The 26,216-nt window shown below is 43.7% G+C and overlaps 2 protein-coding genes and 1 long non-coding RNA gene across 4 annotated transcripts in view; 1 reads left to right on the forward strand and 2 right to left on the reverse strand.

Moving 5' to 3' along the window:
• Positions 1-682: 682 nt before the first annotated feature.
• H3-3B (H3.3 histone B) lies at positions 683-2,895 on the reverse strand. Its single transcript, XM_080924605.1, has 4 exons — positions 2,772-2,895; positions 2,270-2,407; positions 2,015-2,168; positions 683-1,923 (listed from the first exon to the last, which is right to left on the reverse strand). The coding sequence occupies exons 2-4, from the start codon at positions 2,395-2,397 to the stop codon at positions 1,795-1,797; spliced, it is 411 nt and encodes a 136-aa protein (XP_080780731.1). The 5' UTR covers positions 2,398-2,407; positions 2,772-2,895; the 3' UTR covers positions 683-1,794.
• Positions 2,896-6,660: 3,765 nt separating this feature from the next.
• On the reverse strand, positions 6,661-9,736 carry LOC308426709. Its single transcript, XR_013975224.1, has 4 exons — positions 9,640-9,736; positions 7,715-7,807; positions 7,299-7,534; positions 6,661-6,814 (listed from the first exon to the last, which is right to left on the reverse strand). It is a non-coding gene; the product is annotated as an uncharacterized lncRNA (long non-coding RNA).
• Positions 9,539-26,216, forward strand: part of UNK (unk zinc finger) — a 32,723-nt gene continuing 16,045 nt past the window's right edge. Inside the window, exon 1 of one of the 2 annotated variants that reach the window (XM_080924604.1) lies at positions 9,539-9,896. In XM_080924604.1, coding sequence (XP_080780730.1) covers positions 9,793-9,896 — 104 coding nt within the window. In that variant the 5' untranslated portion in view covers positions 9,539-9,792. The remainder of the gene's footprint in view (positions 9,897-26,216) is intronic. The other variant, XM_080924603.1, reaches the window with a different exon arrangement.

Below are 26,216 nucleotides of genomic sequence, written 5' to 3' on the forward strand. Positions count from 1 at the left end.
AGTATTTAGGGGGAGGCAGAATGTCCAGGCCACTCTGAGGTACATGCACTTTTTTACTACAGCTTCACTAAAATGCTCTGCTGGACACTCGGGTCCATTCTCATACTAATGCACACTAGCTGCTTAACAATGTGGCTTATCAGTGAGTCACCATCAATAGTAGAAACTACACTAGTAGTTGGAAGGGGCTCAATTCTGAGTAACATGAAGTAAAATGACACCCAACTTTATGAAATTAGGTAAACAAAAATTCCACACCAAGTAGTGCTCACACCACTGATAAAGATCTTTTGAATTTGAAGCCAACTTGCTCTACAGAGGGAGTTCCAGGACAGCCAAGGCTAGAGAAAACTGTTTCCCCAGGGAAGAAAAGAAAAATCCGAACCTACTAGTTTGTAAGATCCCAAGACAGCAAATCCTAAAATTCCAAGTATTTCTGTAACAAGCCATTTCAGAACTTAACATCATGGAGACATATGTATTGCAATTAAGCCCACCCATGTACCACAAACATGGATTGTCACTTATGTCATGCCAACATGTTTGCATTCTTAGTATATTGGCTGTTCATATGCTTTCTTTAGTTACTTTAAATATTCTTTTCCACCAAATAGTTGAAACTAAGAGCTAGATACCAGATGTATTAAAAGCTTTGTATATTCAATTTAAGTTTGACACTTAGTTGAATAAACAAGTTTATTTGTAAATTTAGTCAACATACATAATTGACCTAAAAACTTCAATAGGATACTTTTAAAAACCACTTGAAGGCCATCTCTATAAAAGAATTTTTTTGCCAGGATAGTAACCAGGTGTAACCTAACCCATCTTCATTGGCAGAGGTCCAAATAAGCTGAAGCTGTACTCTTACCGCCGTGTTTATGAACTACACAAGGAAAAACAAACCTTGTACAGTTTTCCCCCCTTAAAGATTAAAAAGAAACAAAACCGAACTCAATCTAGGCATAAGACCAAACACAATGAAAAGCTGCACTAACTAGATTGGTAACAGATGATGCTGGTGTGAATAGCTTGTTATTTCACTCTAGAGCCCTTATAAATAAAATCCCCGTTAGTGTTGTTCCCAGCCAGAGGGTCAGGGGTCAGTGAACATGTGGTAGAATGAGGACTTATGCAAGGTTTAATACGCATAGCATTTCTCTATTTTGTTAAAAACAAATGCAGTCTAGTCAGGAAATACCAACTGGACTAAATTACACGCACCTTAATGACAAGACTCCCCACCACTTGTGAATGTAAAACATTTAATTTAAAAATGTTGAACACTACAATATATAAAATAGCTATTATAAATGCACATAGTGTATTCTATAGCTGCCAGGTTTACTTTTTTTTTTTAAAGAAAACTGTTACACTGTGGCTAAAACTTGTATCTTTAACCTTTGAAAAAGCCCACATTCTATCACAGTGATGTATGGTTAAACACTTGGATCAAGTCATAACCAGTTTTATTGCAAAAGGACCCTGTACACATTTATCAATTCTAGTACCTTAATAGCTACCCAACAAGTCATTAACATACAGAAACATGCATGAGAAGCAAGAAGTATCACCCATCCCTTCTGCATATTAGCAACTTGTCACTCCTGAGCCACAGTGCTCACATCACTGAGGTCTGTGAACAGTCACTCTTCCCATTCATCCTGAGTGAAAGATGGAATGACTTAAGTACAAATGCAACATATTATAAACAATTTCTTACAAAAAAAGTCACAAATTAAACCAAAGTATTTTACAGAATTTACTACAAAATGCCATAAAAACCGCCTCAACTTAAGCTCTCTCCCCCCGTATCCGGCGAGCCAACTGGATGTCTTTGGGCATGATGGTGACTCTCTTGGCGTGGATGGCACACAGATTGGTATCTTCAAACAACCCCACAAGGTATGCTTCGCTAGCCTCCTGTTGAGGACAAGAGCCACAGCATTAGCACTCCCACTGGACCAATCAAGCCGCCGCCCCCAGTGCCACCAAGCCTTGTCTCCCCCTTTACCTGAAGGGCACCGATGGCTGCACTTTGAAACCTCAAATCGGTCTTGAAATCCTGGGCGATCTCCCTCACCAACCTCTGGAAGGGCAGCTTCCGGATGAGCAGCTCAGTCGATTTCTGGTAGCGACGGATCTCTCTCAAAGCCACGGTCCCGGGCCTGCAAGTCACCAGAGGAGGGCGTCAACGGACTGGGAGAAGGGAGATAGCGCCCGCTCCAGAAGAGGGCGGCCAAGTCATTGTTCCCGGCTCTCTGCCTACCTGTAGCGATGAGGTTTCTTCACCCCACCGGTAGAGGGCGCGCTTTTCCGGGCCGCCTTGGTGGCCAGTTGTTTGCGGGGGGCTTTCCCACCGGTGGACTTCCTAGCGGTCTGCTTGGTTCGGGCCATTTTCTTTCACCTGCGAGACAAGCGGCGTTCAAGCCCAGGTCACCGGGCTCCCGCTGCCAGGCGCCCCTCCTCGCCGCAGCAGATGGCCACAGCCTCCTCCCCCTCCCCTAATGACTCAGGCTGCGTCGAGCCGCGGCCTCCCCCGGGAGGGGGAGCGCGGGGAGGAGCCACTTCCCGCTCCACGGGCGGCCGGGAACCCGGCGTCGGGACCTGTGAGTCACCACCGGGAAGCAGACAGGACGGAGGTGGCGGAACCCAACCTCTCGGCCGAACCCGACCTCCCGGGGTGCCTCACCGATCCGGCCGTCGGCTGCCAAGGACCGCGGCCCCAAAAGCCAAGGAGCCGTCAGCGGCCGGCGGAACCGCGAACTCACCCAAAGCCGAAGTTTGAGGCCCTTGCTGGGACTGACGCGCCGCTGTACGCGCTCGAACAAGCTCCGCAGTCGCCGAGCAGAACGGGAAGATGCTCCTCCAACGAACGACCAAACCGCTCTGCGCTCCAAGACCCCCGACGCCTCCATATTTATAGAGACGCTTCACGCTGCGTCAGTGCGTCACAGAACCCTTATTTGCATACACCAACGACTTTTTCGATTGGCGGGAGCTTTCGCCGACGCACTGACATCTCCCGACACAAAGGCCGTACTTCGGGCTCGTTTCCTGATTGGCTGGTGTTTAGGCCACTGATTGGCTGTTAAAGTTGCTCCATGATTGGATGGATGCAAAGAGGAATAGACGAATCAGAGTTTAGCACTAAGCAGCTCTTCTGATTGGATAAAATGGAGCTATGTTTGGATCCTTCTCTTGGTTCCAAAGCTCTACAATAGAAAGTCAATGCAAATGAATTGCACTAGTCTCCTAGAATTAAAGGAAGTCCGGCCGGCAAGAGCCTACGACTTTTCTGCATCAAGAGGCCACTTTAAATAGATTTTTCATAAATATATAATATAATAGTAATTATTATTTTAATGCAGAATAAAATTATTTCCTGAATAATTTACTTTTTGTAATTTTGATCATTGAGCATAATATGAGAAATGCAATCCAGTCAATCATATTACAGCATATAGTGGGGTTTTTTTTTTTGCACTGTAAATACACATTTGAAAGCATAGAGCAATTGATTGGTGGGGAAATGTAATAGATACAAAAAAATTAAAATTCAAAAAATTATTTCAGAATTGGGTGGTGGTTTGGGCCTTTAGTCTTAGCTTTTAGGAGGCTCAGAGGTAAGCAGCTTCCTGCGAATATGAGGCCAGCCTGATCCATATGGAGGGTTCCAAGGCAAGCATACCTATCCTTCGGAGATCTTGTCTTTATGAATTCTGTTTCTGTTTTCCCCTCCAGGACTCCATAAACCAAGCTCCAGGTCCTCACATGTAATATCAGGAGATGGAAGCAGAATCCAAAACTCAAGGTCACCCACAGATACATGGTTCAAGGCCAGTCCAGGATATATAAAACACTTTCAAAAAAAAAAGAAACTGGATCATTCCTTTAATTCCAGCACTCTGGCAGCAGGCAAATCCGTGTGAGTTTAAGGGCAGGACCAAAGCTACACAGCAAGGCTGTGTCTCAAAACAAAACAACAAAGCCCTATTTTTTGCATGTTTAATTCAGGCCATTTCAAAATATTTTCATTTCAGTGTACTTAAGAGTTAAATAAGAAGTTGTCAGGCACCATGGTACACATGTTTCTTTAATCCAGCAACCTGGAGACAGAGGCAGGAATCTACACAGGAATCACAGAACAGCCAGAGGTCCTTAGTGAGGCTCTGTCTAGAAAAACAACCAAAGATGTAATTGCCTGGCTATATATTTCTTGAACTATTTAATTCGACTGCCTGAACTAAATATACCAGGAGAGGATGCAATAATCTCAAGAGGGCATCGTGTCCATAAGGAGAAGATAATTTAAAAACTAGGTGTCCTTGTGTAATGCTCCGTAATTATTACTTCTGACAAAAACCTAACATTTTAAAAGCACTAGTATTTTAGATTGTTTTGTTTTGTCTTTTGTAGACAGGATTCATCTGCATAACCTTGGCTGTCCTGGAACTTGCTCTGTAGACCAGGCTAACCTAAAACTTAGGAATTCATCTGTTTCTGCCTCCCAAATGCTGGGATTAAAGGAGAATGCCACCACGCCTGGCTAGATTTATTTGTTTTGTGTGTATGAATGTTTTGCCTGGCGCTCACAGAAGTCAGAATAGGGCACTGAATTTATAGTTAGTTGTGAGCCACCATGCTGAGAATTGGACCCAGGTCCTCTGCAAAAGCATTGAGTACTCTTAATTGCTGAGTTCTGTCTCTAGTATTTAAAAAAAAAAAAAAAACTACTCTTGGGGGTAGGGATTAGGGGTTGGGAAGGTGTCAGGGCACCAAGGCAGATCCTCCAGTTTGAAGCCAGCCTGGTCTACAGAGCAAGTTCTAGGGTAGCCAGGGGTGTATAAAGAAACACTGCCTCAGAAAAAAAGAAAAATCCCAGTCTTTACTCTGGCTTAATGAAGGTTCTTCAGAATATTAAAATATTCAAATATAAGACACCAAAGCTAGCTTCAGGGATACCAGTCAAAGCCAAGAAAATCGAGACAGGCAGCCTGCAAGTTCCCATCCTACTGCCTTGGTGTTTTAAGTGCTGGACTTACAGATGTGACCACCACTTGCAAGTTTTGCTTCGTTTATTTGTTTTCGAGACTTAATCTTCACATGTGGCCCAGGTTGGCCTTATAGTCATGATCTTGCCTCAGCCTCTCAAAGGCACTGCCATAACCAGACATGTCTGAAAACCATAAACAATAACTCTAGAAAGAGGGGAGTCAAAGCTAAAACCATATGTCTATTATCATGAGTGTTCCTTCCTGTGAAAATAGAACCAAGAGCCAATTTCTTACACATCTGTAATTTGAGATTGTTAGGATCTTCATTTGAAGGCATAGGCTTTCAACAGAGGCCAGAACTTCATAGGCAGAGGCATCTTTGTGAGTTCAAGGCCAGTCTGGTCTGTGTAAAGAGAGAAAGAGAGAGAGAGAGAGAGAGAGAGAGAGAGACAGAGACAGAGACAGAGACAGAGACAGAGAGAGAGCATGTCCTCTTAACTTCGGAAGCTCACAGGATGAAATGAACACCGTTGGCTTTTTCATTCCTTGTTTCACAGTAGAAACAGCTGAACATTTGACATGGTGAATTTCAAGAATCAGTTATGTGAGTGACAGGCTCTACCATGCTACGCCGACAGTATTGGTGTAGAAAATGAATAATTTGAAAAGATAGGAGGAGCATCTTTGACACAATCTCTGGTATGATAATTCCTACCAAAGTTTAAAAAATTTAGATGGTGATTTTTTTTTGGTAATGCTCCCTAGCTTAAGGTTGAGTGATTAATTACTGAGCTACATCTTGATTCCTTGAGTTTTTCAGACTGGGTCTCCTTAATTAGGTCAGATTGGTCTGGAACCCCTCATGTTGCCAAGAGAGATATGATTTTTGCCTCCAGAGTGCTGGGATTTCAGATGTGTGAGTGAGGCCATGTGCCCACTCCTTCCTCTGAGACTCCATCCCTTCTCGCTCTGTAGCCCAGGCTACCCTGAAAATCACTATGTATTCCAGTATATCTTTATTTTGTGGCTATCCTCCTGCCTCAGTCTTCTGAGGGGTGAGATTGTGAGATCTACCACACTTTGCTCTGAAGTTCTCTTAACAAGTACCATACAACTTTAATTAGTATATCTAATTTGTTATTGTTTTCGGAGATAGGGTTTCATGTAGTTCAGGTTGACATCAATCTATCAATCAATCTATCTACCTACCTACCTACTTACCTACCTACCTATCTACCTATCTACAGAGGGTTTCTCTATGTAGCCCTGCCAGGACTGAAACTGGCTCTGTAGTAGGCCAGGTTGGCCTCAAACTCAGGGATCTGCCTGTCTCTGAGTGCTGTGATTAAAGGTCTATGCTACCACACCTTCCTTCCTTCCTTTTTCATTCATTCATTCATTCATTCATTTTCTTTCTTTCTTTATTCTCTCTTTCTTTCTTTTCTCATCCTTCCCCTTCCTCCTCCTTTTCTTTTTTTCTTCACCACCATGATGGCTGGACTCACAGTGCTCTATCTGCTTCTGGGGTTAGAGTAACACACTGCTATGCCTGGCTTCACCACAAGTAGTCCAGGATAGTCTTCAGCTTGTGGCAATCCTCCTGCCTCTGTTTTAGTGCTAGGACTACATGTATGTGTGGAAAAAAATTACTCAGTTATTTTTTTAAAGATTTATTTATTATGTATAAGTACACTGTAGCTGTCTTCAGACACACCAGGAGAGGACATCTGACCCCATTACAGATGGTTGTGAGCTACCATGTGGTTGTTGGGATTTGAACTCAAGACCTCTGGAAGAACAGTCAGCTAAAGCTGCCCCTGGAAAGAAAAAGATGTAGATGTAATTAATCATCCATCTAACAGAGACTGGAGAAGCACATCTGTCTATTAGTTGATAGTTATAGGTTTTTTTTTTTTTCCTTAATTGACCAATGGGAGGGGAAGCTGCAAAGGAAATGGGGAGGAGCTGAAAGTACAGTCTGATCCACAAAGTACAAGTGAGGGGAGGGTCCGGAGCTCAGTGCCCTTGCCTGAGGTGGTGAGTTGAAGCCCTGGGCTTGATCCCAGGGCTTCACTGCAGTAAGAGCAACAGTAAGTGCAGCACCATCTGGGCCTTTGTCCTGTTCCTGTCCTGTCCCTTCATGAACTTCCTGAGTAACTTTCTGCAAGTTACCTAAGTTTCCTGGGTTTCGATTTCCTCTCTAGTAAATTAAGCAATTCGGATGATATCATCTTCTAATTATACAGCACACGCTCGTTCGGAAGCCTGTGTTATACTCTTATCATTAAAAATTAAATTTACCAGATGAGGTTTCTGCAGTGACTTCACCTGGGGATTCCAAGGGAAGACATAAACCAATTCCTCGGATTTCGTCACAAGAACAAAGCAGTTCATGATCATTTCTATTTGTCCTTTTGGAATTGTTCATCTTCAAACAGCTTTAGTGGCAAAACAATTTGACGTGGCCTGTTTAGGGAGGACCGGTTTGTCGGCTTCGTAAACTGACAAATCAGCTTCTAGTGTGAGGTTACACAGAACTAGATTAAAAAAAAACAAACCAAAAAGGATGTGGCACTCTTGGACACCAACAATTTCCACGTGCCCCCCCCCCCCACCAGCTCTCACCCTTAAAGTTTTCTGAAATGAGCTTCTCTCTCCTCCCCATGTGTCTTTTTAGACAGGGTCTCAGTATAGCATTTGGTTGGCCTGGAACTTACTATGTAGACCAGGCTGGCCTCAGACTCACAGAGATCCTTGTCTTCTGTGTCCAATTGCTAAGATTAAAGGTGTTCGTCAACAACTCCACCTAGCTTCATTAAAAAAACAAACAAACATGTATTTGTTTATTTATTTTGGCTTTTCAAGACAGGGTTTCTCTGTGTCATTTTGGCTGTCTTAAAACTCACATGGTGGACTAGGCTGGCCTGGAACCCAGAGATCTACTTGCCTCTGCCTCCCGACCACTGGGATTAAAGGTGTGCACCACCACTGCCTGGATTCAAAAGGGTTTTAAAATTATATTTTATTTATTTATTTGTGCCATGGGTCAAATATGGAGCCTGGTCTCTTCTCCCATCATACAGGGGATCAAACTGAGATCTCAGGCATGCTTGGGATCCAGTACCTTTAACCCTGAGCTCTGTGGCTCTCTTCCCCCCTCCACCAACCACAGGGTTTTGCTGTAGCCCTAGCTTCGGATTCATTATAGCTGAGATGATCCTAGATTCCTGATCCCGATGCTTCCACCCCGTGTTAGTGCCGGAATTATAGATTTGTGAGCGTACTTGCTGCTGCAGACTTAACTCGGGCTTTGTGCTTGCTTACACCAATGGTTTATCCCCAGCTCAGTTGCATTTCTTTAATGAGGCAATTATAAACTAACAGGATCTCATTTAACAAACAAGCGGGTTTTGAAAACAATGGATTTGACTAGGTGTGGCGGTACAAGCCTGGAAACCCAGTCTTTGGGACTCAGAGGCCTGCAAGTCCATGTAAATTCAAGTCTAGCCTGATCTACTTATCAAGTTTCAAGCCTGCTAGGACTACATAGGTAAGATCCTACATCAAAACCAAAAATATATACTCTCCTTCTACCTGCACATCAGCCCTGGGATCAAGCACTTTTACCCCTATGCATCTTTGTCCTATGATTTTATTGTTCTTGTTGGGGGTTTTTAGACAAAGTAGTTCTGGCTGACCTAGAACTACATATACCTGGCTTTGAACTCAGAGATCTTTGCTTCTTATGTGTTGGGATCAAGACGAGTGCCACAGTGCTGTTTTGAGATAGGGTTCTGATATATAGCCTAGCTTGGCCTGGAACTTGTGATTTTCTTCACTTGGGTATGTACAGCTATATCCAGCCTGTAGAAATCATTTCATAAAACCAAATGCCTAAATGTGAGGCAACTGCCTTGTATTCCCGCCCCCCCCCCGAACAAAAAGGTTTTCCTAGAAAAGAACCAGAGTGAATTATAACTAACTTATGTACTTAAGAGATTACTCAGAGAGAGAGAGAGAGAGAGAGAGAGAGAGAGAGAGAGAGACTACTCTAGACAGAGATTAAGTTCTCCCTTGGACCTTAACCTACTGGAAACAAGGTATTTGGGCCAACCACTGAGTTCAGAAGGAGCCCAAGTGGAGGGGTTCCAGGTTTCAGGCTTGGTAAATGTTAATGAAGCCCAGGAACAATATGGTGTATTGTAGCTTTTTTTTTTTTTTTCTTTCAAACAAAGCTTCCTCAAACTGTCTGCTAGCCGGCTACTATATTATGAAGATGTTGGCTGACTTGCTTGCTTGTTGGGCAATGCTCTAGGCTGACTTTAGAAACGGTGCGCCAAACGTACAGGTACGGAGGCAAGGCAATTACTGCACTGTTGGCAGTATGGTTACATTTGGAACATTTTCCGTGGAATCCTTTCAGGCCTTCCTAACTGGTTCTTTGCCCTCTGGAGGGTCCACTTTCAAGGTAGAGTTCACCTCTGACCACACTGAAAACGCACTGGTAACAGTAAGAGTGACTAGACTACAATTACCACAAGGCATCCCGGATCCTAAGCATCCGGGACACAGTCCGCAAAGATCTCTGGGTATTGTGGTCTTGCACTTTAGCAGCGACACTGTGCCAACGGTAAAATTTTACCCGAAAGGAGGACCACAACTCCCAGCAACCTTTGCTGCCGTGCGGGGGGTCTTCACGTTCTCGTGGCGCGGCGCAGGCGCTGTGGGTCTTCGGCGCGGACCGCGCAGACTGAATAATAAAAGGGGAGCGGCGAAGAGGCAGGAAGACAGGACCATGTCGAAGGGCCCCGGGCCCGGCGGCTCGGCAGCTTCCTCGGCGCCCCCGGCCGCTACCGCTCAGGTGCTGCAGGCACAGCCCGAGAAACCGCAGCACTACACGTACGTAGAGCCCCCCCCGCCGCGCGCGCACGCCTGACGTCAGCGGCCAGCGTGAGTCACGCGCGCAGGGAGAGCGCGAGGCTGTTCCCCCCCCCCCCCTTTCCTCCGGCTCGGCCCAGACCGGTTCCAACCTGCTGGGGCCGGTCCCAGTTTCCTTCTACTGTCACCAACCTCTGGTCGGGCAGTGGGGCTGGAAACTCGGTCTCAGCCTCCGAGTTGGAAAGGCAGGACCTCGGGTCCCGAATCTACACTTCTCAGGCTAGGCCTTGGAGGCCTGACTATTCCTCAGACATAAAACCACAGTACCAGGCTCTTTGGGAGTGATAAGTCCACGACATGACAAGTCGAATTCTGTACCAACCAGCACTAGACCTGTCTAGAAATTTTGCTGATGTCTTGGGAGGAGACTCTGGGAACCGGAGGTCTTTTGTATCTTTAAGGCCTGTTAGCTTGCCCACGAGGATCACCCATGCTTGAATTCCCTTAAACAGTCAAACGTGCAGACATGAAATCACTCCTTTGCAGGCTTTACTGTCCAGCTTGAGTCAGCGACATCCGGGGTGTAAATGATGGAGGCCCCTTCGGAATCTGGCAGGCAAGGGAGTCTCATATGGCTGGTGTAAATGAGGTTGTCAAAATGGAAAAGCGGCATGCTCTGCAAGCTTAGGTCCCTGTCTTCTTGCTGTCAGGTCCGAGTAGGCCTACATTCTGTGAGACAAAGGCCAGTGATGTTGGTTTCCGTTCCCTGCTGTGCCAGGAGTGCCTCTCATCCCCATTGGGTGCCTGAGCGATGTGCCTATTTAGGAGATCCCAACCCGTGGAAATTTCAGAACCTGAGAGGTTGAACAACACTCAAGCCAGGAGCAGGGAGCATCTGTTGGGAATACTGAGAACTAAGGTCAGGCAGGAGGAGCTCTGGCTTGACACTTTTGGTTTCTCTTTTTTTTTTTTTCCTTTTTAAAGATTTATTTATTTAATGTATATAAGTACTGTGTAGCTGTCTTAAGACACACCAGAAGAGGGCATCAGATTTCATTACAGATGGTTGTGAGCCACCATATGGTCGCTGAGATTTGAACTCAGGACCTCTGGAAGAGCAGTCAGTGCTCCTAACCGTTGAGCCATCTCTCCAGCCCTGTTGGTTTCTTTGACGCTAATGTTGGCTGACACCATCCAGACTGACTGCTGTATAACTCAGGTTAGCCTTTCAAATATGGTCGTCAGTTTGTTGGTCCTTTTTTACTGGAGTTCTCTCTACAGCCTTGCCATTGCTTTTGATACGAAGGTCTAACATCAGAATAATGTCACTTTATCTGGTCACAAAAAATGGTTTTGATTTGCAAATTTGTAAACTTATTGGAACTTTTAAAAAAAACTACATGTATTTATTTTTATGTGACTATATGTGAACACACATGCCATCCCCAGGTGTGGAGGTCAAAACAGTATGAAGGAATTGGTTTTCTCCTTTTACCATATGGGTTCTAGGAATTGATTCGGCTAAGCTTGGCAAGTGGTTTACCAACTTGTAGTGTTTAACAGGACCTGGGCCTCTTGCATGTTGGGGATCGCCTTTACCATTGAGCTGTATCTTCACACATACCTCCATTTGTTTTAAGCTAGGATCTTACCAAGTTGTTTAGGCTGGCCTTGAACTCCTGTTACCCAGACAGGACTTGAACATCCTCCTACCTCAGATTTCTGAGTAGCTGGGATTACAAATCTGTACCACTGGGCCTCATTTTGGAATTTTTTTAATGATCTCTGCTTACTTGGATCATGGTTTTAGGTAAAATTCCAAACAAGTTGGGATAAATCTTGGTTTCTTTTTGAGAATATGTGTGTAATGTACATATTGTCATTTGGAGATCAGGGGAGGACATCAGTTGTCTTATCCCTCCTAACTTCCTTAAGATAGATTCTTTGGAGCTAGAGAGATGGCTCTGTGGTTAAGAGCATTGGCTGCTCTTTCAGAGGTTCTGAGTTCAAATTCCAGCCCCTACACAGCAGCTTACGGCTGTCTATAGCTGTGTCCATGGGGATCCCATGCCGCCTTCTGGTATACAGGCACACATGTAGACAAAACACCCATATAGCCATCTACTCTCCCTCCCTCCCAACACTGGGTTTATAAGCAAGTGTGGCCATGCCTGGCTTTATACATGGTGATGAGGATTCAAACTCAGGTCCAAATGCTTGCAGCAAGCACTCAGAGCCATCTTTTTTTTTTTTTTTTTTTTTTTTTTTTTTTTTTTTTGCTTTGGTTGGCCTGGAACTCACTGTGTTTCAGATTGGCCTCCCGTGGGAATCCTTTTCTTTTCCTCACTCTCTAGAGCTCTTGAGATGATGGAGGTGGCCAGCACGAGTTGTGGCCTCTGTTTCTTCATGAGATACTGTGAATGCTTTTCTGATCATTTTGAAATTACAGACAAAGGAGTGGACACAGTATAATTGTCATTGTTTGCTTGTTTCATTTATTTATTTATTTATTTATGTCACGTGGGTACACTAACACTGACACTGTCTTCAGACACACACCAGAAGAGGGCATCGGATGTGGTTGCTGGGAATTGAACTCAGGACCTCTGGAAGAGCAGTCAGTGCTCTTAACCACTGAGCTCTCTCCAGTTCTCTCACCCCCACCCCCCCCCCCCCCGTTAGGTTTTTCAAAGCAGGGTTTCTCCATGTAGCCCGGTGGTCCTAGAACTCACTTTGTAGAACAGGCACAGAGATAGGCCTGCCTCTGCTTCCCAAGTACTGAGATTAAAGGTGTGTACCACCACCTAGTATGTATGTATGTATATGTATATATACCTTTTTATCTACACAAAAAATGGAGAAACCAGCTGTTTGTTGTGGCACTTAGAAACTGATGACCCCAGTAAGTCATCCACCAGGCCCAAGTACACAAGCGTGAGACAGTGGAACAAGTACTCGTACCTGGTGCTCCTGATCTTATTACTAAGGTGAACTCAGTTGCTGTCCTTCGGGATTAGTGGATAGAAGGTTTTAGAATAGTCTTCATACATAACACAGGTAGGCGTGGCCTTCACTTACCTTTCAAGTGTGGTGTTACAGGCTGTGCTTCCATGCCGAGCTGCTGCTGCTGCTGTTTTTACTTATATTTATTTTATGTGCACTGGTATTTTGCCTGCATGTATATTTGTGAGGGTGTCGGACCCCTTGGTGCTGGAGTTACAGAGAGTTGTGAGCTGTCGTGCAGGTGTTGGAAATTGAACCCTCATCCTTTGGAAGAGCAGTCAGTGCTATTAACCATTGAATTATCTCTCCAGTCCCATAATGTTTTGTTTTTTAAAACTTTCTGACCTGTTGTTTTTAAGGGGGTTTGTTTTGGGGCAGTGTTCTCAAGCCCAGCCTGCCTCAAGCTCAGGACCCATCTTTCTTTGAGGTGTCTGCTGCCAACACTTGACTTGCAGGTTCCTTTAGTTTCACTCAAGGTTTTCTGTGGAAGATGACCCCAAGTTACTGCTGACCCCTCTGCCTCTACCTCCCATGTGCTGGGATTACAGACCTGTGTTCAGGAAGGCTGGAACACTCTAGTAGTCAGAAGTTCATGAAAAGATGGTTTGAAAGATAGTTATTTTGTTGATATTTCCCTTTAATCTTATTTTAGAAGTTTTTGTTGCTGTTGTTTTTAAGATTTTTGTAACTATGTATATGTATATGTATGTGTATATATATATGTGTGTATATCATATATATATGATAACATTGTAGCTGTCTTCAGACACACCAGAAGAGGGCATTGGAATCCATTACAGATGGTTGTGAGCCACCATGTGTGTGGTTGCTGGGAATTGAACTCAGGACCTCTGGAAGAGCAGTCAGTGCTCTTAACCACTGAGCCATCTCTTCAGCCCTTTCTTATTTAAACAATCTTGCATTAAGGAAAATTGAAATAATCAGCAAATGGTTGCTGTTATTTGTGCTAGCCTTGAGGAATCAGTCCTTATAGAAAAATATGATTATATTAGACTTCTGTCTGTTATGTAGTTCCAAGTATTTGATTAGCATTAGAAAATGATGGTGACATGTGTTGACATTTCTAGCGTGAGAACCACCTGTATCTCTTTACTTGACAAGGGCAAATTTAAGACAGCTTTGTTTATAGCAAGTCTACTTTGTATATTGGAAGAGTTTTATGAAAAACAGATTGAAGAATGAGAAGTTGGCCAGGTGGTGTCCCACACCTTAAATGCCAGCACTCAGGAGGCAGAGGCAGGCAAAATGCTGGAAGCCAGCCTGGTCTACATTGTGTAAGTTCCAAGACAGCCAGGGGCACACAGAGAAACACTGTCTCAAAGAAACACAAGCACTCACACACACAAGAAAATTTGCCAATGGCTGGGGAGGGATATCTCAGTGGTTAAGAGTATTTGCTGTTTTTCCAGGGAGCCTGAGTTCAGTTCCCAGCATCCTCACTGAGCTTCCTGCAACTCCAGTTCTGGGGTGTTTGATGCCCTCTTTCTGGTATCCACAAGCGCCAGGCACATGCAAAACACCTACTCACATAGAAAAAAAAACATAATTTAAAATAATTTGTTGAACCAGGCATAGTGATTGTACTCTCAGATTTATGGCCTTAGCCTGAGGCTGGAGGATTGCTGCAGATTCAAAGTCACCTGGGTTATGTTGTAAATCCTACAGCAGCCTGGGATGCACAGTGAGGAGGCACATGTTTGGGAGTGTCTTTACAGTGAGTTGGAAAACAGCCTGGGATATATTATATGAGATCCTGTCAAAGAGAAAAGAAAAAAAGAAAGAACCAAGCAGTTAGGCTGGGTGTGGTATGGTGCCTTTGATCCCAGCACTCACAGATCTCTGGAGTTCTAGGATAGTCAGGAATACAGGGAGAGACCCCATCTCAAAAATGAAAAAAAAAAAAAAAAAAGACAGTTAATTGAGGGCTGACTAGATGGCTCAGTGGGTACAAGTAATTTGGTTAGCCTGATGACCTGACTCAGGACCCACAGGAAGGTGGAAAGAGAATCCTCTCTACTAGTTTCTGACCCCTACTACACACATACACACACACACACACACACACACACACACACACACAGAGAGAGAGAGAGAGAGAGAGAGAGAGAGAGAGAGAGAGAGAGAGAGAGAAGAATGAGAATATTAAACAGCTTTGCTTGAAAGGACAGGAGGAAAGTTTGTTTGTGAGATGCAGGGTCTTACTATGTAGTTCTGTCTGTCCTGGATCTCACTCTGTAGACCAGGCTGAGATCTGCCTGCCTCTCCCTCCAGATGGGCTGAGGAAGGTATCATTGTGTTACTTTGCCCCTATAGGAGGAAGTATGCTTCAGACATACCTGTTTTTGAGTCTTTCAGCTTTGCTTGATTCTCAGACTTGTTAATGCTCTTGATCCAGGAAAATGAAATTCAAGTTACTGAAAGGGTTTTGGAGTTATTTTATTTGTTTATTTTTTAAAGGTCTCATTGTGTAGTTTTTGAACTCAGAGCTGTCTCCTTGCCAGTGCAGGGATTAAAGGCATGCAACATATCTGCCCTCTAGGTGATTTCTTAGAAGAGAAATACTCTATAATCCTGTCTGTGCAGGCATCTCCTAGATTTAGACCTTGGTTTTTTTGTTTTTTTTTGTTTTTGTTGTTGTTGTAGGTGTAACATTGGATATATTTTGTGGGCTGGGGAAATCAGAGAACAGTTTGTAAGAGTGGGTTTTCTTTATGTACCATGTGGATTTCCCAGATTGAATTTAGGTTATTAGACTTGCCCATAGGTACAAACTCTTAGCCATCTTCCCAGTCCAGGGTTGATTTCTTGAACTTTATTCAGGAAAGATGACATAGTTACAGATGTACTTTAGTTGGTAGGATGATTGCCTACTATGTATAAAAAGGGAGGCTATTTTGAGGCAGTTTTAGTTGCTAGATTACTTTTTTTAAATAAAATTTTAATTTATTTTATGTATATGAGTCTTCAGACACACCAGAAGAGGGCACCAGATCCTATTACAGATGGTTGTGAGCCACCATGTAGTTGCTGGGATTTGAACTCAGGACCTCTGGAAGAGCAGGCAGTGCTCTTAACCTCAGAGCCATCTCTCCAGCCCCTCTACATTACTGTTATGAACTTTACATGATTTCATCTGATTGTGTTGGAAGAATCATGTATTGAAATCATTGTTGCAGACTGCAGTAAAGCCACACATACTGGAGTGCAGCTTATTGAACAACAGAAGTCACTCACTGAACTCATTGCTTAGCAGCATCAGAGAGGAAGAGTTGAGTAATCTCTTGAGTAATCCTTTCTGGATTGTATTTACATGTTTATCAAATCAAATTAATTTTCTGCAGAACAGAAGGGCTCCTTGTGGCTTCAAGTCAAGGCTCACTAAATTCCATTAATTCAGTGCCATGCTGACACTGGCTTTTCAGCCTGGTACCTACTTGTCATTTGTTGTTATACCTAAAGTAGTGATTAAAGTTACCATTTGCTCAATGGTTAAGTCTCTTTGTTTTAATCCAGCGGTGTTAGATACCTAAGAAGGCTCCCTCAGTCCATATGCATCTGCTTTGACTGGTGGTCTCTGTCAACCTACAAAGACTGACCTATTGCTAAGGGTGGCAGGACAACTCTGAGAACAACTTAGAGACCTCCATCTTGGGCACTCTGTAAGGAGCTTCTCTGGAGATAGCACCCCATGTAAGTGCAGCAAACAAGACAACCTCGTGGACCTACTACTTCCCGCTTCCAACACCCTGATACCCGAAGGTGAGGTCTCTACTCCTGAGTCTCAGAAGCCGTGTGCACACTTAGAGTCCTGCAGCCCGAGAAGTGCATAGGCAGGCTTTCTTGATAGGCATTTATTTGCCTGACTGTTATTTTATGTTAGAAGCTGCTGGGTCAGAAACTGTGAAAGCAGGTTCCATTACAGCTCTGCTTGCAGTAGTGGAAGGAGGTGGAGGAGAAAGACTTCTAGTTATGTTTTCAATCTGAACAGTACTTGTTTAATAATTAAAGGTTTTGCTATCTAATTGTGTTTTATCCTAAAGAAGTATTCCCACTGGCCAAGAATATCTAATGTATTTTGAAGTTGCAACTATCGACAGTTGTGGCTAATCTAAGTATTACTGCTTCCTCCCCCTTATTTTTAAGACAGGATCTCTCTTCATATAGCCCTGGCTGTTCTGAAACTCACAGGGATCCTCCTGCCTCTGCGTGCCGAGATTAATAGCTAGAGGCAAGCACCACCATGCCTGGCCTCTGCTGCCCCCTTTAACGAGGATGAATTTGGGGGCATACTAATGAGTTAGTTATGTGAAGGTGGATGCTGGATGTAATTTCTGCCATCCTTAGCTAATACATAAAGTTATATTAACCTGATTGTTAAAAACACTAAGCCTTTTGGTTTGGTATTATCCAGATGAGCAGCATTCCATAGGATAGCATATGGTCTATAGATTCACCCTAGATAATTTTCTTAGTATGCCTAACAACAGAGAAACCTGGAGAAACATGGGTAAAACAGCACATGTGATCATGAGCATGGGATGTATTTTTTTGTTCAATGAGAATATTCTAGAATTAGACAGCTGTGATGATTACATCTTTTTTTGTTTTTCTCTGAGACAGGGACTTTACATAGCCCTGGCAACTCACACAGATCTGCCTGCCTCTCCCTCATGTGCCCAGCAACACTGATTTTTCTGCTTAAAAAAAAATTTTTTTAATCAACACATGTTAGTTATCCTAATGTTTCTCCCCCCCCCCATCTCCCTCACCGCCCTGCTACCTCTCTTACGATTCTCCCCGCACCCCCTTCTCAAGCATTGTCTCAGCTAGCTCAGGCTGGCCTCAGATCTGCTAGTCTACCAAGTATGACCTTGAGTTTACAATATTCCTGCCTCTACCTCCTGCATGCTGAGATTACAGGGGTTCATTACCATTTGTGGTTTATGTGATCCAGGACATCTAGCCAAAGTCAAGCCCCTGACCAACTGAGGAACATTCTCAGCCCAGTGAATTGCACATGATTAAATATACTGAAAACTACCAAATATACACTTTAATGAGATTAAACTGTATGGCTTTTTCTCAAAATAAAGATTACTTCCATAGTGAGGCTTTTGAACATATATGATCTGTTCAGCAGCCTTCTGTTCAAATATGGGAAAGACTGATTTTCAAAAAGCTTCAAGGTGTCCTGCTCCCCAACCTTTCAGTATCTGAATTCTTCCATGAGTGCCCGCATGTGGGCAGGTCAGAGAGCTTTTGAGCTAAGTAGACATTCACAGAAAGCTTGAGAAGTGTTGTCTCTAAATTGACAACTGTTAAAAGGAAGAAGCCTGTTTTCTCCACTGGGTTCATGACATGAGCTGGGCTCCCTTCCCAGGGCTGGAAAGGGTAGGAGAGGATGTCTGCTAAGATAGAGGAGCGCACAAGGCCTTCTCATGTCTATAGGTTTGCATGGGCATGTAGGGCAGCCAGCCCATGGGATTCAGGCACTTAGGTTGATCTAATGACTATCTCTGCACTCCTTGTGGTAACCACAGCAAATTTTTAATTTTTCTGTAAAATCCCTCAATTTCCACTCCTTTTTTATATCACAGTTTGCGTGCGTCCCATGTTCAACATTGACCCATATGGCCACCATCAGTCCTGAAAGATTGGCTTCTTAACAAGGAATGGGAAGGTTCAGGTTTCATCATGGCTAATCTATAGAACTCTCACACGAGAGAAATAGATTCAGAAAAAAAAGAGTTGGTTAAATTTTTTTATATGGTGAGTTATTAAAGTTTTAACTAGTTTAAGTCTGTGTGAATCAAATCTGTCTAAATATAAATTAGAGATCAATACTTTTCTACTTGAAAACTAACTTATAATTTATTATTAATATGAGCCCTTTGTAGTGAATACTTGGGGGGGGCAAATACCTAGTAGACATATTTAAAGGTAACATCTATCTTTCTTCATTCATTCATTTTGAGGTTAGGTCTGGATACGTAGCCTTGTTTTGCTATCCTGAAATTTGCTATGTAGAGCAGGTTGACTCCAAACTCCTAAAGATCCACTTGCCTGTGCCACCTGAGCGCTGAGAGTGAAGGTGTGTGGCATATGCCTTGTTCTTGTTTCCTTTTATTAACTTGTGGTATTGTATGTTCTGACAGAAATGCTCCTTGATACATACACAGGGCAGCCTGACAGCTACCTGTTTGGTGTTGCTTATGTTTTCCTTTGATTCAGTTAAGTGAGGTTAATAGTCAGTAAGGTGATTAAGGGCCTGTCTCATGGTTGTGTCTACTGTGTGTGAGCCCAGCTGTGCCACACTATAGTTTACTGAACAGGGTAGGTTGCTGAAAGGGTTCTATGAACTCATACAGGTGGGGCTTAGAGTGCTAGAGCTGAGGTGGTGATGGCACAGTGCAAAGGGCAGTTCCTGGCATTTATACATTTTAAATGCTTTATGTTTTGTGACAGGATCTCCTTACATTGTTAGTCTCAGGATGGTACACTGTACTTGACCCCTTATTAGGTTCTGAGCTCAGCCCAAGTCACTTCCTCATTCAGTAGCCCTAAGCAGGCGCCTTCCTTGGCAGCATTACACCAAAATAAAGTCTTAAGTCCATAGGATACCTGTGGGTCAGTCTTTGACAGAACAGCTCTTTGTACATCTGCTCTCCAGGCATTGCAGAACCCTCATTGGACTGCCTGCCTTTCACACACTGTTGTAAGGCCACGTTCCTGCTAACATTTATCTATTTGTATGTGTGTTCATTTGCGACTGAGGACAGCTTGCATAAATCTGTTTTCTTCTACTGTGTAGGTAGCACAGATTGAACTCAGATTATCAAGCTTGGTGGGGGGTGCCTTTAGCTACTAAGCCATTTTGCTGGCCCTGTTTTGGGTTTTGGTATATTTTTGTGTATTCCTTTGGGAAATTTTTTACGTGTATACCGTCTGTTTTGATCATGCTCACCTTTTCTCCCCATTCAGCCTTTCCAGACTGAATTTCTGGGTTCTTTGTTTGTTTCCTTGGTTTTTTTTTCCCAGATGAATTCTGTCTGTATAGCCCTGGCTTTCCTGGTGGTACTGATTTTGTAGATCAGGCTGGCCTTGAAGTCACAGAGATCCGATGAGTGCAGTGGTGAAAGGAATGCGCCACAACACCTGATTGAATTTAGATTTTTAAAATTTGGTTTTTTTTTTTTTTTTTTTTTTTTTTTTGTTCTGTAAACTAACCCGTTTATTGCAGGCCAGGCAAGTCTCAGATGGTAGGACTCCTGCAGAAGTGGTATTGTAGGTCCAGGTCCCGCCTGCCACTGTTTTCATGCTGGAACTGCAGTGCCAGATGCCAAAGACTCATCTCTTCATCTTGGTCTTGCCACAGAAGGAGCACGTGTACTTGGCGTGCTGGCTGATTTCAGTTTTCTTCACCATTTTCCGGAGGGAGGCACCATGGCGGGTCCCGTACTTCCCGACGATCCCGACCTTCTTGGTGTGTTTAGCCATGTCTCTGGAACCGGAGCCCAAGCCCGAAGAGTTAAAATTTATTCTTATTATTTTAAATTATGTGTACGTGTGTAGAGCGGTGTGTGTGTATGTGTACCATGTAAGTGCAGTGCCCAGAGAGGCCAAAAGAAGGCTCTAGAGCCCCTGGAGCTTGAAATTACAGGTGGGTGTGACTCTGGTCCCTGCAGGAACAGCACATTCTCTTATCAGCTGGGACATCTCTCCAGCCCTTGAATTTAGATTTTATGTAGCCTGTAGCCTGCCTTTCAACCCCCCCCCCAGTTTTAGAAAATAAAGATAATTCAGTGAGTGTTGAAAATAAATCAGCGTTATTTTTCTTTAAGTAGGTGCATGCATCTGGTTTAAGTTTGAAGAGCACTAATCATTTTACAAATTGATTATGATTACTAAATGTATATAAAATTTCTGGGAGAAAAGTTTCTAAAGGCTAACAGTGACTATGTGAAACGTTCATTGTTTTCTTCTTTTTGCCTGTGGCTGGCCTGGCCTTAAACTCAGTGATCTGTCTCTTTTACCTTTCCAAGAGTCGGGACTACATATGTGTACCCCTTACCCGGCTGTGATGGCTTTTTACTCAGGTGCCTGAGTAGTTTGTTGAGTTGTCCTGTGCCCTGTGGATCACTGCTTCTTGGCTTCTACGGATCCTTGAGTGAGGGGCTCTGGGAGATTACAGTGTAAAGAATGTAGTCCCAGAGTCTTGCTTCCTCTCAGTCCTTGCAGGAACTGGGAAGCCAGGGAAGTGTCCCTTGACTTTTAGTCTTGGATTTCTGGAGGGCTGAGAAAAATGGATCATCATTCATTTAGTTCTTAGATCTTGTTCTTTTTGAACTTTTCTTTTTCTTTGAGGCATCATCTCACTATGAAGCCCTGGCTGACCTAAAGCTGCTGTGTAGGTAAGGCTAGCCTTCAGTTCATAGGGATCCACTAGCCTCTGCCTCCTGAGGCCCAGGATTAAAGTCCTGGGCCCCACGACCAAATGCTTTTGGACTTTTGAAGTACAAAGATGGACCAGGGCTGACTGGACATAGCTGTGCATATCCTTTGAAAACTCAGCTCTCGCAAGGTCGGATGGGTCCACATCTGTCATCCTGTCTGTCCAGAGGACAGAGGCAGTAGGTTACTCTGGTCATTAGTAAATGGCTTTTGCATAAGTTTAGAAATCTCTGATTATAGTGAGTTAAAAAGTAGCATTTATTATTTGTGTGTTTATTTATTTGTTTATTGTGTATGAATATTTGCCTGCATGTATGTGAATGCACCATGTGTGAGTCATCCCCTGGAACTGGAGTTATGCATGGTTGTGACCTACCATGTGGTTCTGAGAATCAAACCCAGGTCCACAGAGCCATCTCAGCAGCTCCAAAAGTAGTATGAAGTGTGTGTGTGTCCTGCATTTTGTGTATATCAAGTGCACACTTGGTACCTGCAAAGGCCAGAAGAGGGTATATGATATCCCGGAGTAAAGTTACTGAAGTTAAAAGCTACCATGTAGGTGCTGGGACTTGAACCTGGGTCTCTGAAAGAGCAGACAGTATTCTTAATTGCTAAGCTATCTCTTCAGTCCTTCAAAAGTAGCTTTACTTTTTTAATGTATTGTTTGTATGCGTGTATTTATGTCTGTCTGTGTCTGATGGGGGTTGGCACGTGGCTGTCAGAGGTCAGCTTTGTGGCATCAATAGTCTCTTCTTGCCTTTTTTTTTTTTTTTTTTTTAAATTCTGGGGCTTATGCTCATACCAGGCTTGCACAGCCACTCTGACCTGCTGCGCCGTCTTGTAGGACTTAAAGTTCTCCTTTAAAAAACTATGTGTTTGGTCTTTTGTCCTATGAGAATTTTTCTGCAGTCTCATTCAGTCCTGAGTGCTAAGTTCCGAGTCACTCACTAGCAAATCTCACACAGCCCGAGGCTGGGTGCTCCCTGGGATGCTCTGCCTCGTGGTGCTGTCATGAGGTGTTAGTAGTATTATGTAGTCACGTATAGTAGAGCATTGTGAACTCAGGTCTAGCCTAAAACCCTCAAGTACAGAACTGTGATCACAGACATGACATCCCAAGTAGAGGGCCAGGCTTGATGTCTCATTAGTAAAACACTTATCTCCTAAGCATGAGGACCTGGTTTTGAATGCCCAGCATCCAGATAAAGCTAGGCATGGTGGCACATGCCTGTAATCTCAGCACTTTGAATTGGAGACAGGAAGATCCTGATGGTTTGCTGGCTCACTGGTCTAGCCAAATTGCCTTTGTCTTAAGAAGTAGGTGGAGAGCTAAAAAGGAAGACACCCAACATCAACTGTGGCCTCCACACACATGTGCACCATGTACTCATGCACACATACATGTGCAAATACAAAAATAAAGAAAAATTAAAACCAAGTGGGAAGTTTCTCTCCTCGTTCTGTGTACTGGGTCACAGGTATGGCTGGGTATGATGTGCATACCTATAATTCTGGTTACTCGGGAGTTCATACTTTTTTCTTTTAAAGATTTATCTATTCATTATATATGAGTACACTGTAGCTGTCTTCAAACACACCAGAAGAGGGCATCAGATCTTATTACAGTTGGTTCTGAGCCACCATATGGTTGCTGGAATTTGAGCTCAGGACCTCTGGAAGAGCAGTCAGTGCTCTTAACCACTGAGCCACCTCTCAAGCCTAGTTCATACTTCTAAAATGTATGTAAAACATGAATAGAGTTATGTTTTATTCCCAAGGTAGCCTAGTGTGTATCCAGATTTAAACAGATGTTAAGTGTCTTTAGTTAGGGTTTTATTGCTGTGAACAGACATCATGACCAATGCAAGTTATAAAGTATATAAAGGACAACATTTAATTGGGGCAGGCTTACAGGTTCAGTCCAGTATCAAGGCAGGAGCATGGCAGCATCCAGGCAGGCATGGTGCAGGAGTGTCTCCAAGCCCACCCCCAGAATGACACACTTCCCCCACAAAGTTACACCTTCTAATAGAGACACTCCCTGGGCCAAGCATATACAAACCATCACATTCCACTCTCTGGGCCCCATAGGCTTGTTCAAACATATGAGTCTGTGGGGGCCATACCTAAACACCGCATAATAAAAAGTGCATTTAGTTCAACTTCCAAAGTCCCCATAGTCTGTAGCAGTATCAACAGTGTTAAAAGTCCAAAGTTCAAAGTCTCTTCTGAGATCCATCCAATCACTTACCTGTAATCCTTGGATTAAGTCAGGCAAACTCCAAATTCTGCCATCTCCATGCCTGATGTCAAAGCAGTCTTCAGATTCAACTCCTTTTTCATCTTTGTTGACTGCAACAAACTTCTTTCTCCTGGGCTGGTTCCACTCCCTGTTAGGAGCTTTCCTTGGTAGGTATCCTGCAGCTCTGGCATCTTTAACATCTTTGGGTCTCTGAGGCAATTTCAATATTATAGCTTCTTGTTTCAATGTCTGGGATCCACATAAGATCTGGGCTCCTCCAAGGGCTGGCTTCACTTCTCCAGCTCTGCCGTCTGTAGCACTTCAAGCTCAGGTTGACCCATTACACCTTTGCTGTTGTTCTTGGTGATCATCCCATGGTACTGGCATCTCCAATACACTGGGGTCTTCCGTTGCAACTAGGCTTCACCAGTAGCCTCTCATAGGCTCCCTTCATGGTGCCAAGACTCAAATCCTTTGCATGACCCCTTCATCCTGAATTGTCAACTACAACTGAGGCTGAACTTTCACCAATGGCCTTCCATGGCCTCTTACAGTCCCAAGCCTCAGCTGTTCTTCATGATGCCTTCGTGCCTTCAAAACCAGTACCACCTGGGTGATTCTTACACATTATCAAGTACAGCTGCAGCATGAGGTACAACCTTGGCTATCTCTGGAACACAGTGTTTTGTCCTCTCAGAAAACACTTCCCAGTAAATTTCACCTCAGTGATGCTTGTCTGTTCTTGATTTCTTAGCTCCAGCTGACCAGCATCAATTGTCCCAGTGGTCTCCTTCTCCTCTTAAATATAAGGCCGGAGCCACATGGCAGAAGCTGCCAAATTCTGCTGCTTGCAGAAGCTGGAACATGCCCCCCTTGTTCTGTTACATTATCACTAGATTCCTCTTTTCTAACTCCTTCACTGCCTAAACTTGGCTGCCCCGGATCTTTCTCTGTAGATTGACCTTGAATTTAGAGATCTGTGTGCCAGTCTCCTGGGATTAAAGGTGTGTACCACCATACCTGGATTTAAGCTTTTCTTCACCTAGAACTTGCTCTGTTCTAGGCTGGCCCTGGATATAGAGATCTGCTAGTCTTTGACTCTTGGGATTAAAGGTTTGCACTAAGTTGCCTGGAGCTAATGTAACTGGGTGGGATTTTGCCTCAAGGTCCTTACATCCATAATCCAATTTAAAATTCTTGAACACAGGATTTAGCTCCATTTCACTTCCTGGTGTCCCTTTAATACTCGAACATATATTTTGTATCTTTCCTTTCTCAACTTGTTCCTTTTCATTAAAATGCTCTTCATAAGGGTGAACTTTAGTAACCACACAACAGACCTTACACCAGGCTGTTTTGAGACTTCCCTTTTCAAAGTGATTAATCTAAATCTCTTCATCTTAAATTTAGGCAGATTCTTTGGACAAGGGCAAAAAGCAACCTTGTTCTTCACCACATACTGAAATTCTCCACTGAAACCGCTTGATCCAAGTCAGCACATTTCAAATCACTCTCAGTAATAAAGTCTTCCATATTCTTTCTAGAATAGCCTATTAAGCCCCATTTAAAACCTTCCACAGCTTTCCAAATCCAAAGTCCCAAAATCCACATTCTTCCAAACAAAAGCACGGTCAGGCCTATCACAGCAATACCCCAGTCCCTGTCTTAGTTAGGCCAGAGTGAAGAGGAGACAAAAGAGACAGAAGAGCACCGTGGGCCTGCTGGATGGATGGTAATTGGAGGCTGAGTGGTGTTGGCTTACCCAGGCTTTAGGAAGAATAACGAGCCCTATAAAAAGGGTGGACCTGACAGTATCAGTGGACATGTGACTTAATGATTTGTTGCCTCTAACCCACCTAAGGAATTCCTGTCTGGCAGGATGTGTAGAGCCATATGCATGTGTCACTGGAGACATTTCTGCTCCAAGGATGGAAGCTCCTGTGCATAGCTTTTGCTTGTCAGAACAACTATGCCCAAGCTAGGGACTACATATTAGTGCCCTTCCCTGTCTCCGATGTTCTCACCAAGATGCTGACACCAAACTTTTTGTTTTATTGTTATTATTGAGACAGAGCCTCACTAAATAGTCCTGGCTAGCCTGAAATCCTCTATGTTGTAAAGACTGGTTTCCAGTTCACAGAGATTCATCTTCCTCTACCACCTAAATGCTGAGATTAAAGTGTGTACCACTAAGCCCAGCCTCAAATGCTTTTTTTTTCCTGACACAGGGTCTTACTGTATAGACCAGGCTGACCCCAAACCTGCTGGTGCCTGTGCCAAGTGGTGGGGTTAAAGACTATGCCATTATACCTTGTCAAACTTCCTTTTTGCTTCTTTTTTTTTAAAGAAGCACCAAAATTTTATTTTACAAAGAAAAACACAGCCTGTTCCCCTAATGGTTAGTGTGGCTTGCACCTATAATCCTAGCTATTTGGGAGTCTTAAGGCAGAAAGATTACCTAAGCCTAGGACTTTGAGGCCAGCTTGGGCAACAACAGCCTCAAGAGAATAGTAAAATACTGGATACCAGCTAGATAGACTCACAGATACACAGTGGTTCAGTTCTTCAGTATTAGTATGTCCTATGGAATATAGGAAGGTACTCATTGTTTATCTGGAGCACCA

This window comes from Micromys minutus, assembly GCF_963924665.1.
Source record: "Micromys minutus genome assembly, chromosome: 10".
NCBI classification, from domain to species: Eukaryota; Metazoa; Chordata; class Mammalia; order Rodentia; family Muridae; genus Micromys; species Micromys minutus.